The sequence below is a fragment of the Xiphophorus maculatus genome, chromosome 16 (genome assembly GCF_002775205.1).
Source record: "Xiphophorus maculatus strain JP 163 A chromosome 16, X_maculatus-5.0-male, whole genome shotgun sequence".
NCBI classification, from domain to species: domain Eukaryota; kingdom Metazoa; phylum Chordata; class Actinopteri; order Cyprinodontiformes; family Poeciliidae; genus Xiphophorus; species Xiphophorus maculatus.
In genome coordinates this window covers 9,070,276-9,083,563 of record NC_036458.1, presented here as the reverse complement: position 1 = coordinate 9,083,563, position 13,288 = coordinate 9,070,276, and the positions used below count along the sequence as shown (strand labels likewise).

The following is a 13,288-nucleotide window of genomic DNA, read 5'->3' as shown; positions in this document are numbered from 1 at the left end:
AGATTAGTAAGTTTGTCTGAAATACAGAGGCATCAAACAAAAATGGAAGTGTGCCATGTGACGTAAACCTATGTAGTAATCGCACATTAATTAAATCATAATAAACAGAGATGTTAGCATGAAGGTGGGGATGTTTTTCTCTGGCAGGAGCTTAGAAATGGAAATAGATAAACATAGATTGGTTCTCATGTTTTTGTCCTGTACAGAAACAGTATAATTTGTTTCTATCATTTATTTAAATTTTAGCAATTAAAGATCCAGGTTCACTTCTGAAACAGATTCTTCTTGCTAAGGAACTATTTGTTTGTGTCAGTGGTGTCCAGACATTTTACCATGGGGGTAGAAAATATCATGTTGAAAATATTCAGGAGCCACAAAATTGTAATTCTAATTCGCTTTTAATGAAAATTGAAGAAGATATTTAAATCTATGCTGAACATAATTAGAGTTAATAGGGGACAAATATAAAAACAGGATATGGCTCATACATACTTTATCTCACAAGCTTGGCGAATTGGCACATCCAGTTTGCTCTTTAGTAAAAGTCTGTGGGTGCTTGTAGTCATATTTAATAAAAATAAAAGCATTAGCATCACTGATAAAAGAGCAATGCTTTGCGTTGTGCCTTACATCTTCAAAATATTTAAATTTTGTGTATCCTTTTTTTTAAAGACCTCACATCGATTAAAATGGCACTCTAACATATTTCATTTAAATGTGTATCTGCATCTACTGCCTTTCTGGCAAACCAAGCAAAGGTTTTGAATTGTGATGGAGGCAGAAATTGTTTGGCAGACCCCCAGGCTGGACACCACTGGAAATAAATGTTTGTTCAAAGCTTAAATTATTCCCAAAGTCTGAAAACCCATCGTGCTGCTTGAGTATTTATTTATTTATTTATTTATTTATTTATTTATTTATTTATTATAAATATTATTTTTAAATGAATAGAAAATGAAATTATTTAAAATGTTTATTTATTAATTACTAAAGTCATTCGAACTATGATGCACTTTCCCCCATGTGCATTTCAGTGCAGTTTGCACTTTGCCTTTTCCAACAAAGTTTGTGCAAATACCTTGAACTCTGCAGTTGCAGACCCAACCAATTTTACTATGACAAAAAATATATATATCACACAAATCGGAAAGAACAGCAGAAAACAAAAACTGAGAATTGGACATCCTCGGATGTATTTTTTTTTTATTATTGAACGTGTCTCCACATGTCTGAAAGAGTGTTGAGGATGTGGGAGGGTAAAACTCCTTGTTCACACAATCAGTGCGTCTTTAGCGGTACTTCTCAGACAGAGCCAAGGCCACGTTCTGCAGGAACTTTTCCACGGAAAGGTGAACCTCAGGAGTGAAGTCACCAGGGAAGTACATGGCCAAGACCACAACGATGCTGTGGCCCAGGATCTGAAGATTACGCACACCCAAAAAAAATGGTTTAATATAATTGAGCAGAAACTAAATGCACACATGATCATGATTGTGTGAGTAAACTTCAGAAGAGATTGGAAGTATACCTTGAAATTGGCAGGATCCACCCGGAGTTTGAAGGCATGAAGCTCACTGAGGGCGGCCAGAGTGCCAGGGAGATCGTCGATGCCCTTCACAGCTTTTCCCAAGGCTCCCATGATGGTGGCACCATGCTTCTTCACTTTGGGGGACTGGGGGCTCAGATCTCCCCAGTGAGAGAAGTAGGTCTTAGTTTGTGGGTAGGCAACAAGCATCCTATAAGTAACATAGAAATAGGATTAAAACAAACAGCAACGACACATTTTGAAAGGGTTTTGTATAACTTGATGTTTACCTGCCCAATGCTTCACCTCCCAATTCGCCGGCCTTCCCTTCGGCTTTGGCCCAGAGGGCCTTCACCCTGGACTTGTCTTTGTCGGAAAGACTCATTGCTGCCTTTAGTTTCTCAGCGAGAAAATATGAAGATCAAAAAAGCTGCTTTGATGAATTTGTCACTGCGTCTTTATATCAAGCCTAAATGCACCACGCCTCAGAATCAATCCATGCCAAAACCTTGATAACAAAACTGCCAAATAACCCCCTGCCAATGTGGCTCGATAAAAGCTACCACTCCTCAAATTTCACGTAATCCCTACGTAAATGCTGGCTGGTTACAGGAATTACACCAAGGCGCTGCTCTGGATAACGCTTCTGTTTTTTCTACTTATCTAACTGACTTCTTGAGTTAATACACAAAATTCACTTAACAAAATGTTAAAATCTTTGTACTTGTTTTCTTTATTATTCACCAACGTGCATTTTTTTTCAAGTAGAGCTTTTTGCAAAAAAAATAAAAAAATAAAAAAATATTGAACCAATATTAAATATTACACACTCCCGATTTTAAGTATATTGTACTTGATTCTACAAACTGGTCATGAGTTTGTAGAACTCATGACTCAAGAAATCATGTTAACTCAAGAAACGGTAACGGTCTCTGGTAACGTTTCAGTGTTAAAACAATCTTAACAAAAGAAAGGATTGACGATAAAGTAAGAAAATGCATATCATTTCAGATAGATGACGCAGCAGTTATTGGCATTAATTGGTGCCAAACATGACGGACGTCATTTTATTGGCAAGTGCACCTCGTCCAATCACAGCCCGTCTTGTCTGGGGGACGGATCATTGGGCTGTGAATAAATGCAGGGCTCGTAAACATATTCACACAGTCTTACACCTTTGATCACCAAACTCGTTTTTTTTGCGAAAAGTCAGAGGAGGCTTTCACATCGTCATCATGGTCGAGTGGACAGACGCCGAGCGCACCGCCATCTCCACCCTGTGGTCAAACATTGATGTGGGTGAAATTGGTCCCCAGGCCCTGTCCAGGTAACCTTGAGAACAAATTTCATTCCGCGGAATGATGATCTCTTACATCCTGAGGATCGGGATTTCTCATTGTCGCTTTTGTGTTTTCAGGCTTCTGGTCGTGTTCCCATGGACCCAGAGGTACTTCCCTACCTTCGGTGACCTTTCCACCCCCGCAGCCATCGCCGCAAATCCCAAAGTGGCTCAGCACGGAAAAACTGTGATGGGCGGCCTTGAAACTGCTGTGAAGAACATAGACAACATCAAGAACGCCTACGCCAAACTGAGCGTCATGCACTCCGAGAAGCTCCATGTGGATCCCGACAACTTCAGGGTATGTCATCCCTCACACCGAGACGCAATTACTTGCTTTTTTAATTCGTGTCAGTTTATTCATTCTTGTTGTATTCTGTCTTACGGTTGCAGGTGCTTGCCGAGTGCATCACTGTGGTCGTGGCCGCCAAGTTTGGACCCAGCGTCTTTACCGCTGGTTTCCAAGAGGCCTGGCAGAAGTTCCTGGCCGTGGTGGTCTCCGCCCTGGGCAGACAGTACCACTAAGCGTCTGAAGTGGCCGACCACTGAAGAGGTGCAGCGAGACATCAGTTTCTGAGCAATTAAATGCTGCCAAAAATACATCAATAAAAAAACTCATATCATATGCAAGTGTCCTCTGTAATTATTCACCCTGTTTTTAAATAAGATATCAAATGGATATATATATCTTTGGTTTCCATTACAGTGAAATAAATAATGTATACATATATATAAATATATATATATATATACAATATACACTGCTCAAAAAAATAAAGGGAACACTTAAACAGGTGTTTAACACTTAAAGTGTTCCCTTTATTTTTTTTTGAGCAGTATATATATATAAATCTTTGGTTTCCATTACAGTGAAATAAATAATGACCAGTGGGGAAAAAAAGTTGAATAACGTGATTCCCATCCGAGTGTAGCGTCTGTAAATTACCCGAAACGCCAGCGGGAGAAACAGAATTAAAACAGCAAAACAATAATAGTATTTTTTTTTTAAAGTTCTCTGAAAAAGACTGCAAACTGCAACGCTAAAAATATACAATTACACAACAATATTCATGTTCAGATTTTAACTTTACACCCATCTTTCTTCTCTTTAACTTGATCAAAAATAATTTGCTCATCGTCATCTTTTTTAAAATGCAATTTAAAAATTAGATCTGACCAGCTATGACTGAACATATTAACCAAGCATATAAACTCCTCTTCATAACACCGGCATCATTTTTATTTGGGCGTGGCTGGCCTGATTATAAAGATTATTAACGTATATGGTTTAATCTGCTGCGAGCAGCTGGTGAAAACTTGCTACGACCATCGGAGGCGGACAGAAGAGAGAATTTATGCTTGCAAGCATTTTAGTGTTGGTGTCAGGTCATCCATCATGTCATCAAATCTTTTGCCAAACTGGCAGTTTATTGATTGCATGGCGTCATGGTGAAATGGACGGAAGAGGAGCGCCGCATCGTCAGAGGAGTTTGGGAAAAAGTTGATATTGATGAGATCGGAACAGAGCTTTGGGCAAGGTAGAGTTAGATTTTAGTTCAAACTGAGGCTTAGCAAGTCTTGTTTGGGTACTATTTTAAAGCTAAATATATACATATATGTATATATTCCCTGTAAGGTCCATATTTAGTGTGATGATGTAAAATCTCCCTCGAATAGAAAAGATTATTGTTTTGGTTGAGATGCAATACAAAAATTGAGGTGACTTTTTTGCATGTTGGTTCATCTGCATGCTATGTTTCAGCACCAGTCGCTGTCCGCCTATTGCTGTTGAGTCTTGCTTTTGAAAATTACTTCCAGGTTGAGGATATTCTTAGAAATGACATGTCAAAAATAGTTTTCAGCTTTCCATGTGACGGTTTACCCATTTGTATAAAATCGAAAATAGTGTGCATAACCGGGCATCATGTTTCTCACATCGACAGAGCTTTGATTGTTTACCCCTGGATCGAGCGGTATTTCGGCTCTTTTGGCGACATCTTCACCACTACAGCAATTGTAAACAACCCCAAATTGGCCGCCCTGGGAAAGGTCGTGCTATCGGCTCTGGACACAGCCGTGAAGAACATAGACCACTTCAAAGCGATGTACGCTTCCCTGAGCAGGCAGCACTACGAGAAAATCAAAGTGGATCCGGATAACTTCAGAGTAAGCTACTATCCTGACGTTTAAGCCGCAAATAATTCATGTTGGGAAAGCCATTTGAGAATTTATTAGATATAAAGAACGGTTCGCCGTTTTTGTGAAGTTTGAGATCAGCTCGTGATACTTCAGTGTCTTGAGGTTTGGTGCAGTGGTCCGTTTGTAAATAAATAAATCAAATACAAAAATTCAGCCAATGACAAGTGACACCAAAGGTACAAGTAGGGGTGTTTGTTCTAGTGACTCGATACGTTTTACTAATGCAGAGAAATGCATCTCGGTTATTGTTCCCGAAATTTATGATTTCTTTTTTCCCTCCAGCTTTTGGCCGAATGCATCACAATTACCATCGCCTGCAAACTCAGAGCTGAGCTGAACCCTCAGGTCCAGGCCACCTGGCAGAAGTTTCTGTCTGCTGTGGTGGAGGCTATGAGCAGTCAGTACAAATAATAATAAAAAAGCAGACCCAATCAAGCATGGAGAAATATTTTCCATTGAATAAATCTCGCTTTTTCAAAAGCTCTTATGTGCTTGTCAACATGTGGGAAAACAGAGCAAGTGCTTGAAGATTTGCAGAAGCTGTGTACCATGGTAGTGTCGTGTGTGTAAGTTGAATTTTTACGACCCCTGGAGGCAATAAAGTATATAACATCACTATGAAATTAGTGTTGATTTTTTAAATGTTTACGGCTGGAGAAATTAACAAAGGTGGATAGAGTGCCCAAAAGTTGCACTCAAGTAAGAGTAGCATTACTTCAACATTATTTTTATCTTTTATTATTTATTTTGATCATAATGTATGATTTAATATTTAAAAACAATGTTATTTGGCAGGCAGAACAAAATAGTGATAAACAAATTCTGACATTTTGAATATACACACATACGCACACACATTATATATATATGTAGTTGTTATATGAAAACAAATAATTACAGAATAATTCCAGTTTGCTGAAACACATTTCTCCATCAAAATTTTCAACATAAAACTTATTAAACCAATACGTTCATAAATTAGGACAGTCCATAGTACGTCTTGTGTCAATATCTATTGTTTACTACATCTTATTCAGCTAAAACAGGATCAGCAAATAAAATAACAAAGCTTATGTAGAAACAAGAGGTCTCACTTCAAGATAAATATGCGTCTGTCTCAGAAGATTTTGGTTATAACAATTATTCTTCAAGTCATAGTGACTTGCAGAAGTTAGGGTATCCAAAAGTTTTACTAAAGTAAAATACTTCATAATAATATTACTCAAGTAGACATGAAAAATACAGTGGAATTACTCCTGAAAGTAATTTTGCGTCCTTCAAACATTACTCCAGTAAGTGTAACAACACCTCTGGATATTAAATTGAATTGAAAATCTTCTGAGAGGCTATACTCCCAACAAGAACCATAAAAAATGTTAAGGCTTTACCCAAAAATATTTAGGTTTGACATTTTAAGTCTTATTTTCCTTAGTCAGCATGAACAAGAAAATAAAATAGTTTTTTTGTGTGAAAATGCAACAATCAGTTAGTAACAACAATAGGTTATATAGGAAAGGAACAAACAAAAATAAATAGCTAACATAAATGAACTAAGATGTTCGTAATTGCTCTTCGTCTTTAAAATCTTTATTAATTTTTCCACTTTTTTTGGTTGTTGAAAGTCTATTTAAGCTTCTAAGTGAAAAACCTCTCATGACAGGAGTCACCAAAAAAAAAAAATCAGCTATCAAATTTCTAAATCTTTTAATGTTCGCTGGTTCTTCCACAAGAGGGCGCTAAAACGCCGTTGCAGAATTTAAAAAATGTCTCACAGACGGAGTTTTGAATATACATTTTTTCTCCAAAACTATCTGTATTCAAAATACCTGTTGCCATGGCGTTTTTAAAAAATGTCTTATATTGATATTTTAAAATAAATATATTTTGTACTTATTCACTGGCCATAAACTGCAATTCCTAAAAAAATAAAAAAAATAGTATGGAAACAATAATCTAGTTAATTTAACGTTATTTAATTTAACTTAATTAAAATTTTAACATATATGGATGATAACTATTAAAGAAGTTGGGAAAATAACGTTTGACCTCCACATATCATTATCTATCTTGATACAACCATTTATTGTTGTTTTATTATAATACATAATTGTAATAATAATTACTACTATTACTAATACTACTAGTAATAAATATAATTATAATAATAACTTTTGTATTTACAATCACTACTACTGGCAGTAGTATTTTTAAATGAAGTTCCAAATAAGACAAACTGGGGACAAAGCAGTTAGACATTGTGAAATACCATCAACAAACAGCAGAAAATCTGCCTTCACCAAAAAGTCATTAAAACTCTGCCTGTATGCATTAGACAGGCAGAGTTTGATAAAAAGCCTGAGATTGATTTAAAAAAAAAGAAAAAAAAACCTTGATGTAATTAAACAAAACAGGCGGGAAGTGAAATGTTTAACTGAAGCTTGAGCAGCGGTCAGTGAGGCCTCTGTTTGCCTATCTGCCTCCTTTCTGCGGCTCCGCCCCTTTAAAGTTCAGATAAGCAGAGAAGCATATTTGGTGGTAGCAACTTATACCGCATCAGAAAATATATTGCAACCCACTGATAACCAGGAATGAATTAAAAAATGGTCAAGATTTTAAATCAGTACCACGGGACTGTCCTTGATAAGAGACTATAGATTTATCATCTATCATTTATGAACCAAATCCCATTAATATGTCTAGGCTCTGTGGTTTTGTGTGTTTGGGTTTTCTGTTGTCATTAGTTTATTTTGACCTTGTAAAAATGTATTTATGACCCTTCAAACTAGATTTCATAACTTGTGATGTCTATGATTTTTTTTTAGTTGTATGTGTTTTCCAAAGTACTAAAAGCCATGTGTATTTAAAGTCAACAACATGTATAAAAGACACACTTAACTAAATGATGATACAATTTTAAAACAATCATTTAACTTGTTTAAATTTTCAACTTGATCACAGTGAAGAAAAAAAGAAGTACTCTTTCACATTTAATGAAAAGTTCAAAGTGAAGCCTCTGTATTTTCTAGAGGTTACAGTGAGCTGCTCCTCAGAGCCCCGTCTCTCGATTTTGTTTACAGCTTATCTCATCTAAGCTGCAACACTTTGCTTGGAAGGCGTCCAATCAGAGATAACTCGGAGGTGTCCCTGCCATGCCCAAGCCCCGTTTGTTTCCTATAAATACCCCCACCACTTGCCTCTGATCGCGGCATTCAACCCAAACAATCAACCAAGAAGATGAGTCTCACTGCCAAGGACAAGGAAACAGTCAAAGCCTTCTGGGCTAAAGTGGCTCCCAAGGCTGAAGACATTGGCCAGGATGCTCTGTCCAGGTAACAAAGACCTCTATGTCACTGATGTTACCTGAACTGTATTTTTCTGGGTTTATTTATACACTCACATTCCTTTAGGATGCTGGCGGTTTACCCACAGACCAAGACCTACTTCTCCCACTGGAAGGACATGAGTGCCGGCTCTGCTCCAGTGAAGAAGCACGGAGCTACGGTGATGGGTGGAGTAGCTGATGCTGTGACCAAAATCGATGATCTGACCTCAGGTCTCCTGAGCCTGAGTGAGCTGCATGCTTTCACTCTTAGAGTGGACCCTGCCAACTTCAAGGTACAGTTAGTGGTCAACAGTTGGGACTGTAAAGACACCCTGCGAGCTATTTCGATGAATTTAACGCAGCGACTTTGAAATAAAACGATAAAGTTCCTGATATACTAAATTGTAGATTTAATTTAAAAAAAAAGTGACCTCAGTGGTGTTTTAAGACTCCACTGATACTTACATTTGTGGGTCCAATAAAATATTAAAATAATTTACATGAACAGAAATCAATTGAATTTTAGCATGAACTATTAAATTTTCATGTGAAGTTTCAATTAGTTTACTTGCCGTTTTCTCACATTTTTCCTTTTCACGATTCTCTGTAATGATCATTACTTGAACATTTCGTTTATTTTGAAATGAATAAATACGTGCTAAATCTTTATGCGCTATTATTTGAATTATATTTCACTTTTTTTATTTTGATATTCGTTTATTTTAAAATGAAAACTAGAATAGTTACTATTTTTATACTAAACTTATAGTACTGTATTTCAAGATAGACTCCATGGCTGTTTAATTTAATTTAATTTAATTTAATTTAATTTAATTTAATTTAATTTAATTTAATTTAATTTAATTTATGTTATACTTTTTACGATTAATTTTTAGTTTTTTATGCCATTCATGCAATACGTATGTAGGAATGTAAAATATTCTTTCTCTCCTCCTTTCTTTATTTGTGCTTTCTTTCCTTCTTTCTCTGTTTCTTTAATTTTTGCGTTCTTTGTTTCTTTCTCTTTTTCTTTTTTTTTGCAAAACAAAATTGCAATTATTTTTAAATAATCAACTTTTCACAGATCCTGGCACACAACATCCTTGTGGTCTTCGCCATCAAGTTTCCCACCGACTTCACCCCTGAGGTCCATGTGTCTGTGGACAAGTTCTTGGCTGCTCTGGCCCGAGCCCTCTCCGAGAAGTACAGATAAACTGCACACCTGGAGAAGATAAAAGACATGATACTACAGCTTCTAACAGTCTGAATATGAATAAAAGACCAAAAGCATTGAAAGTGTCATTTATTTCTGGGTTTTGTGTGAGTTTGTGTGTCTCAGTATATCTCTAGTTTTTTTTTGCTGGAGCTTAAGTTCTTTTAGTACATCTACATAATTTTTGTTTTTCAAATCAAACAGATGATACACATGGGGTACTCTAAACCAGAGGTTCCCAAATCTTTCTGCTTCCAATCTAAACAAAATAATTGTTATGGTGTTTATGTTTTGATGTAGAGTGAAAAACTGATGGAGGAGCCTTAATCAACCAGTACAACGCTAAAACTTTTGCTGCAGATCTGCATGAAGTTTATATGCATTTCAGGAAAGATTTCTAGCTGTTGCTTCTTTACTGAAAGACTTGGTGTCTTTAAGTTTCTTTTTTTATACTTAAACCTATAAATGTGCTTTCTGTATAAAGGCCCCCATGCTCATTTGATATTTCTTCCATTTTCCAGTAATTGCTTACATGAACAGAAGGGGGATTTAAGGTCTGTTAATGTAGTTCAATTATTAAAAGCTATCATAAGAAAATGCTCACTTGTATTGTTTGCAATTAAATTGAATACAAATTACTTCCAATTGCAATTTGAATCAAAACCAACAAAGACATTTACAAAACAGTGCTGATGTTTTACTGGTGAGGGTCAACGGTTCAGAGAAAGAAATGACCAAGTAGGTCACCTCCTCAGGCCACTAGTGACTTGTGAGCATAGCTTGTTCAGAGTTCTTCTGATAGCGAACTTACAAGTGATCCTGTTTGTCATTGTCATATTTAATCATAATGTGTTTCAAAAGCACACTGAAATTTAGATTAAAAATTCAATAACTTGGTTTGAAGTCAAATTTTTTATTCAAGTTCAGTGATATTGTCTCAACTTTAGTGCCTCATGTCCTACTCTCTCTTTGGTAGCCCCTTAATTTACTATTATGGATTATTAATATTTTTTACACCACTAAAAATATTCAGCTTTGTTTAGAACAAAGCAGATGGGTCTTCACAGACAAGAACTCACATTTTTTCTGATACTACAGCGCAAGTCAACTGTCTTTTTTTTTCTTTTTTATTTGTTTTTCAGTTCCTAAAAGAAACTAAGCATTTATGTTTCGGTTTATTGAGGAATTATTTCCAGCTTCTTCTTCTTTTCTTGTTGTTGTAATTTTACTAATCAACATAAATGTTTAATCTGTTTTCGTCAACTTAAATAAGTCTTACTGATTGGGATTTATCCATGTAGACAAAGTCAGACAAGTCTATATTTTAATGAGTGAAGATCATGGAGCAGTCTTTCTGTTTTGAGAACAATTAGCTTAATCAGATATAAATTACCCAATTATATATTATTTAGCATTTAAATAAGGAAGGAATTTATTGAACATCAAAATATTCAGTATATTTCAGTATTTCTTCATGACCAGCTACATCTTATTTAGATTTCATTTACGTACTGCATAAGAAAGTTATAAACATGATAATGAGGAATAAAGACAGAGACAACAAAATAATTTGTTATATGTGCTAATTTATTTATCTAATCATTCATAGCCTCCTCCTTCTAGAATGAGGAGAAACAGATCTTGAGAGCATCCTGGCTGAGGCTCTCTAGTGGTACTGCTTCCTCAGAGAGGCCACCACCACGGCCAGGAACTTCTGGAAAGCTCCATGGACTTCAGGGGTGAAGGCTGCCCCCATCTGACCAGCTACAACAATGGTCAGGCAGTCTGCCAGGAGCTGCAACAGAACACAACATGGGTCAGAAAGCAGCAACAGCATTGATACCCGTGGTGTAATGACAAAAAGAAAACAGCTTTACGTTGAAGTTGTCGGGGTCCACTTGCAGTTTCTCAGAGTGCAGCACGCTCAGGTCTTTGTATGTGGTCTTAATGTCGTCCATGTTCTTCACAGCTTTCTCCAGACCTGCCATGATGACCTTTCCGTGAGCCGCCACTTTGGGGTTTGATGTTATGGCCGCAGCGTTGTAGAGGTTTCCAAAGCCGCCAAAGTATCTCTGAGTCCAGGGGTAGACAATCAGACACCTGAAGAGACAAAAAGATCATTAAAGAAAATAAAACCTCAAATTAATACATTTTTGGCTAAAGAAAATAGATTTTTTATTTACCTGGAGAGAGCTGCACAGCCAACAACATCATAATTGATCTTGGAGAAGATGTCCTGGATGGCGGCACGCTCGAAGTCTGACCATTTGACCATTTTGGAGTTTTGGTTTGGTTGTTTCCTTTGTCTGGTGTGGGTCAGCAGGCCCAGGAGATCCAACTTATAGACAGCCAAGTTCTGCTCCTCCCAGAATTATCAGATGGGTGGAGCTGAGCAGAAAGCTGATTTATTGATCTTCTAAAATTATAGAGATTAAATAAACTGTGGGGTAAATTCTGCTTGATGCCTGAGAAAAGCTCACTGGATTGATGGAATGTTGTTGGCTGGTGTGCTTAAAAAGAAAAATCCAGGGAAATAACAACATACTGGTGTCATGAAATGTATATAATGTTTAAAATTACACATCAGTTTGTATTCAAAATAGCAATTTTGATAGATTTTATTTAACCAAATTCAATTCAGTTGAAACCTTTCTACTTTTAAGTATTGAAAAATTAACTAAAAAACAAAACTTAAATTGATATTTAACTTTAGCTTTATGTTATTTGTAAATGCCTTATTGTTTCTGAGAGTGAAGCTCTGCAACATGTTAACAATGTAATATAAACAAAATTAACTAAGCTGGTAATGAGCAGATTCAACCCTGAGAGTGTTGCAAATTAAGTTCAGAGTAAAACTTTCTTGTTATTTTCATGAACATGATAGATTAAGCTCCATTTTGGGTTATTTACTTTTAAAGAATAAATGTTTTCTAATTTCTTTAAGCTTGACTAGAATAATAGGACTTACTTTCATTCATATTTGTGAAGGATTACATTATTTGATTCTCTTAAATTAAAACCAGAGAGCTATATCTCTCTCTGGGCGTTTTCTGCATTGAGATTGAAACGTTTTTCCTGCCCTGCTGTTCGAATCTGATAAAGACATCAGGTGGGGGGAAAAGGTAACAGACCGTTTGGGTTTGTCTAACTTCTTCTGGATAGTAAAAAGGAGGAGGGGGAGACTGGACCAAATTCAAGAGAATGCAGGTTTCCTTCCACACACAGCAAAATAAATGCAAATAATTAAAGACCCACAACTGCTTTTAATAAATGAAAATTTTATGGAAATAATTATGGGAATTGCTTTTTTCCCCCCCTGTGAAATAAATAATTTCCTGTAGAACAATTAGAACATTAGTGGTTTCTAAAGTTTCTAAAGTTTTTGTCAACATTATCACCAAAATAAATCTATATGTGTTTGCAAACTAAAATTACAAAATGTATGTTGGGTATTTTGTTTATTTGTTCAACAATAAATGAATCATACTATGTGTTACTTCAATACAGTATACCAGCTTTTTATAAGAAGGAGGTGCGGAAATCGTCAAAATACTAAAAGGGTTTTGCACATTTATCTTGGTAAAACAAAGGAGTCCCGTTTGCAAATTCTTTAAGGCTCAATTGAAAATAAATAAGCAAATTAATATAATCTATTCTTTACACAAAAAAAATAATTCGGCAGCTGTTTCT

At 36.0% G+C, this 13,288-nt stretch overlaps 5 protein-coding genes across 5 annotated transcripts; 3 read left to right on the top strand and 2 right to left on the bottom strand.

The window, feature by feature from the left end:
- Positions 1–1,170: 1,170 nt before the first annotated feature.
- Positions 1,171–2,074, bottom strand: LOC102228577 (hemoglobin subunit alpha-like). Its single transcript, XM_005809047.3, has 3 exons — positions 1,816–2,074; positions 1,529–1,736; positions 1,171–1,418 (listed from the first exon to the last, which is right to left on the bottom strand). The coding sequence occupies exons 1-3, from the start codon at positions 1,908–1,910 to the stop codon at positions 1,290–1,292; spliced, it is 432 nt and encodes a 143-aa protein (XP_005809104.1). The 5' UTR covers positions 1,911–2,074; the 3' UTR covers positions 1,171–1,289.
- Positions 2,075–2,669: 595 nt separating this feature from the next.
- LOC102228318 (hemoglobin subunit beta-A-like) lies at positions 2,670–3,489 on the top strand. Its single transcript, XM_005809046.2, has 3 exons — positions 2,670–2,852; positions 2,943–3,165; positions 3,258–3,489. The coding sequence occupies exons 1-3, from the start codon at positions 2,761–2,763 to the stop codon at positions 3,387–3,389; spliced, it is 447 nt and encodes a 148-aa protein (XP_005809103.1). The 5' UTR covers positions 2,670–2,760; the 3' UTR covers positions 3,390–3,489.
- A 678-nt stretch (positions 3,490–4,167) lies between these two features.
- Positions 4,168–5,686, top strand: LOC102228068 (hemoglobin subunit beta-1-like). The gene is made up of 3 exons (XM_005809045.3): positions 4,168–4,402; positions 4,808–5,030; positions 5,346–5,686. Exons 1-3 carry the CDS (start codon positions 4,311–4,313, stop codon positions 5,472–5,474), a joined length of 444 nt encoding a protein of 147 aa, XP_005809102.1. The 5' UTR covers positions 4,168–4,310; the 3' UTR covers positions 5,475–5,686.
- A 2,559-nt stretch (positions 5,687–8,245) lies between these two features.
- LOC102227809 (hemoglobin subunit alpha-1-like) lies at positions 8,246–9,681 on the top strand. Its single transcript, XM_005809044.3, has 3 exons — positions 8,246–8,392; positions 8,471–8,678; positions 9,470–9,681. Exons 1-3 carry the CDS (start codon positions 8,298–8,300, stop codon positions 9,596–9,598), a joined length of 432 nt encoding a protein of 143 aa, XP_005809101.1. The 5' UTR covers positions 8,246–8,297; the 3' UTR covers positions 9,599–9,681.
- Positions 9,682–11,164: 1,483 nt separating this feature from the next.
- LOC102227550 (hemoglobin subunit beta-like) lies at positions 11,165–11,941 on the bottom strand. Its single transcript, XM_005809043.2, has 3 exons — positions 11,782–11,941; positions 11,476–11,698; positions 11,165–11,393 (listed from the first exon to the last, which is right to left on the bottom strand). Exons 1-3 carry the CDS (start codon positions 11,871–11,873, stop codon positions 11,265–11,267), a joined length of 444 nt encoding a protein of 147 aa, XP_005809100.2. The 5' UTR covers positions 11,874–11,941; the 3' UTR covers positions 11,165–11,264.
- Between the last annotated feature and the right edge of the window lie 1,347 nt (positions 11,942–13,288).